This window comes from Trachymyrmex septentrionalis, unplaced genomic scaffold (genome assembly GCF_001594115.1).
Source record: "Trachymyrmex septentrionalis isolate Tsep2-gDNA-1 unplaced genomic scaffold, Tsep1.0 scaffold115, whole genome shotgun sequence".
NCBI lineage: Eukaryota > Metazoa > Arthropoda > Insecta > Hymenoptera > Formicidae > Trachymyrmex > Trachymyrmex septentrionalis.
In genome coordinates this window covers 443,999-447,598 of record NW_017304279.1, presented here as the reverse complement: position 1 = coordinate 447,598, position 3,600 = coordinate 443,999, and the positions used below count along the sequence as shown (strand labels likewise).

At 26.3% G+C, this 3,600-nt stretch overlaps 1 protein-coding gene across 1 annotated transcript in view; it reads left to right on the top strand.

Moving 5' to 3' along the window:
• Positions 1-698, top strand: part of LOC108753918 (odorant receptor 46a-like) — a 2,156-nt gene extending 1,458 nt beyond the window's left edge. The window contains exons 2-3 of the mRNA XM_018495910.1: positions 379-511; positions 593-698. Of these exons, the coding sequence (XP_018351412.1) occupies positions 379-511; positions 593-640 (181 nt within the window). The 3' untranslated portion in view covers positions 641-698. The remainder of the gene's footprint in view (positions 1-378; positions 512-592) is intronic.
• Positions 699-3,600: the final 2,902 nt, after the last annotated feature.

Sequence of the window (3,600 nt, the reverse complement as noted above, 5' to 3'; positions counted from 1 at the left end):
GAATAAAAGAGAAAGCTCTCGTTCTCCATATTTCTCTTTGTACAATGCTTTATTTATTTAAAAATGTGTACTAAGTAATTATAAAAGTATCGTCAGATGTTTACAAAAACAAAAATAAATATTATTATAATATTATTCTAAAGTTATATAATAATATTATTTAAATAACGTTTATTATTTTAAAAAATCATTAAAAATAATGTTAATGTTAATGTCCTTCTATTAATACTTAACTTTCAGACAAATTCAACATAATGCTTAAGATAAATTCAATCTCTCTCTAATTTCATTTATATATTATTATTTACTACATTATTACAGTAATCATTTAAATAACATTTGTTTCTAAAATGAAATAAGATATTTGATTTCGTACAGGTACAATTCTGTGTGGTACAGTGCAAGTGCTTCAGAGCAGAAATTATTATTGTTAATAATGAAACGACGCTTCCACCCGCTTATCTTAACTGCATGTAAGTTTTATGTGATGTCTTTGCAGAATTTTGGAATGGTAAGGAAAAATATACCATAATATAAATCGATATTCAGAAATCATAATGACGAAAAGTATAAAGAACGTTTATCTTTTAAGATACTTCAAACGGCGATCTCCTATTGTATGTTCATGAGACAACTCTGAAAATGTTTCTATCAAAATGTTAGCTAGGTAGAAGTAATGTAGAAAATTCACGGAAATTTTAGACACACTTATTGACTTTCTTTTTGCAATCATATTGAAATTTTTCTTTATAAAAACAGAAATCTATTGATGAGATTTAGGTGATTTTAGGTGAATATGCAAAGTAAATATGAGTACATAACAAATAAAATATAACAACTGATAAATGCAAGTAAATCCTTTTTAAAATAACGGAATATTTGTTGGAGTATTTAAGACTATATATTACAATTTTTTTAATGACTTCAACTTCGATAAGGAATCCGCTGGTAATTTTATGTTAATTTATCTTATGCAATAAAATTCAATTTCTTATATTTTATCTATATAAACATAAATGTCTGTATAATAATAATAAATATCTGTTTACATTATAATTACTTGAACATTGTATATATATTATCGATTGATCCTCAATACTTTTAAAAAATTTATGCTATTGCGTTAAAAACATGCATTTTTTTCAATGTATTGTAATTGAGAGGCTGGATTCTATAAGAGGATACGCGTGAATTTCGGGTAAGTATTGTCCGCAATTTAATTAATTTTGGACATCGCATTGGTTGGCGTCGGTCGGCGTCGACACCAGATGACGTTGAACAAGTATAGACGACGATTATATTTTAGGATATTATATATTTTTAAATATTAAACTGTGTGCTTAATATTCACTTACATTATATAATTTTTTTGTAATATTATACATATGTAGACATTGTAAAAGTCCCTTGAATGACAAACTGACTTTACGTATACATGTACGCGTGAGTCCAAAACTTGGAAAATAACGCAAATAATCTTTTTGGGTTAAGATTAAGAAATCTCGAGATTTCAAGATTGAGCGTATCGATTTTTATCAGACTAGTCGCAATCAAAAGCTCGTACTTCGAATATATGATAAAATTATCATTAGATTTTTTTATTACGGTTTTAGTTTCTAATATATTTTAACCAAATTTTGATAAAAGAATTCTGGATAAGCTTGATTATTATATAATAAGAATTTGTAATTTACTTATTTAGATCATGAAAATACATTGCCAGAAGCAAGTAATGTACAAATAAACAAAAACTATAATCTTTTTAGACTAATTACATAAGGAAAAGTGGAGGAATTATGCGCACTTAAGGCGAATTCATTACTGTAATGTAATTTTTTAAATTGAAGTCAACATATTATAAATACTAAAATACTGAGTATAAACATCCTTCTAACAATATACATTCTTGTATTGAGCAATTTTTCCGGTTCCTTCCGATACACACACACACACACACACACACACACACACACACAATTACTATTGTTTTCTTTTACAAATTTTATAAATGACAGTATTAACTTATTGGATCAATTTCAATTTCATTTAAAACCGGTTCGCTCCTATCGGTGAGCTCCCATATAACCTTCGTAACCTTTGCGAGGCCGGAATTTAAATTTCTCCTACAAATTATTATCCATTCTTTCCTTTTGATCATGTTCAATCATCGCACAACCTAATTTCCAATCCCCGGGTAAATTGCTTAAATGCATCCCAGGCACGCGTATGTTTTATATACGTTTCTTAAACATATCTAATGTTTTATAACCGTTAAGCATCAATAAGAAACGTTTCTGGTGAAACATATATATTTTATTTATTTATTTTATTTCTGTATATATAATGTTTCATAATAAAATATTACACAGTGTGAATTAAAAAATATATAAAAAATGTAAAATAAAATATATATGTTTTATAAATAAATAGTGTATTAATTTATATAAACATATATATTTTTGTCGGAGAATAAAAGAACAGTGTTTTCTTTATTTCATTTTCTAAAAGTTCGCTTTTGTACGGAATTAAGAATAAAATAATGTATTTACGTATTCATTTTTTAAATAAAATTGAATAAATTGTCATAGAAAATCATTATTTTAATGATTTATTCAATTTTATTTTAAAAAATACGTATATATACATATATGTGAATACATTCCCAATCAAAAAATGTTTTTAAAATGTTTTTTAAACGTTTATTTTTTATTAATTTTACATTTTTCATGATTTGTAAAATTCATTAATTTAACGTTTATTAAACATTATTTTGCAATATAATTTTTTGTTTAAAATAAATTTGATTGAAAAAACATTGTTTAAACGTTTATTTAACGTTTATTTAATGTTAATTTTAAATTTATTTCTTATTTGAAATAATGGTTTAAAAAACATTTTTTATACGTTTATTTAATGTTTACGCGCGCGCGCGTGTGTGTGTGAATGTGTGTGTGTGTGTGTGTGTGTGTGTGTGTGTGTGAATGTGTGTGTGTGAAGTATGACATAGAAACGTGAAATAACAGATTTTAATCATATCGATACACGGTTTCCGATAGCTTGGAATATCTATTATTTTATGTTATTATTGTCTGTACTATTTATGGGTTTTTTACTTCAGTAAGGGTTTTTTACTTAGCATCGCTAAGATCAAGTCAAGGTTGACGATGCATCCCAAGGTCAAACTAATAAAGCCAGTAAATACATCTTATTAAATCCTACCAATTTTGTCTAAGACATTTTTTTTTAAATGCATACTTTCCGAGATATTAGACTGTTTTCAGATTTTTTGGTATATTTTTAAATGCTCATTATTTGGCTTCTAAGTCCCATTAGCGAGAACGGCTTTACAGGTGTTCATTTGGTAGGCTCCTAACATTGCTGCAAGTTTGGTCAAAATCGGTGAAAAGCAAAGCGTAGCCTCTCCTTGTGAGTCTAAAATTCTCCTCTATTATTTTAAATATTAAAAAATAAGCAATATACTAAAAAAAATGTTAGAATAGCGCCTATCTTCAAAAATCGCAATGACAGCGCAGTTTTTATTTTGCATCAGTCCCGAAATTAGAATTAGAAGATCTCTGTTTTCATAATATTTATATTATT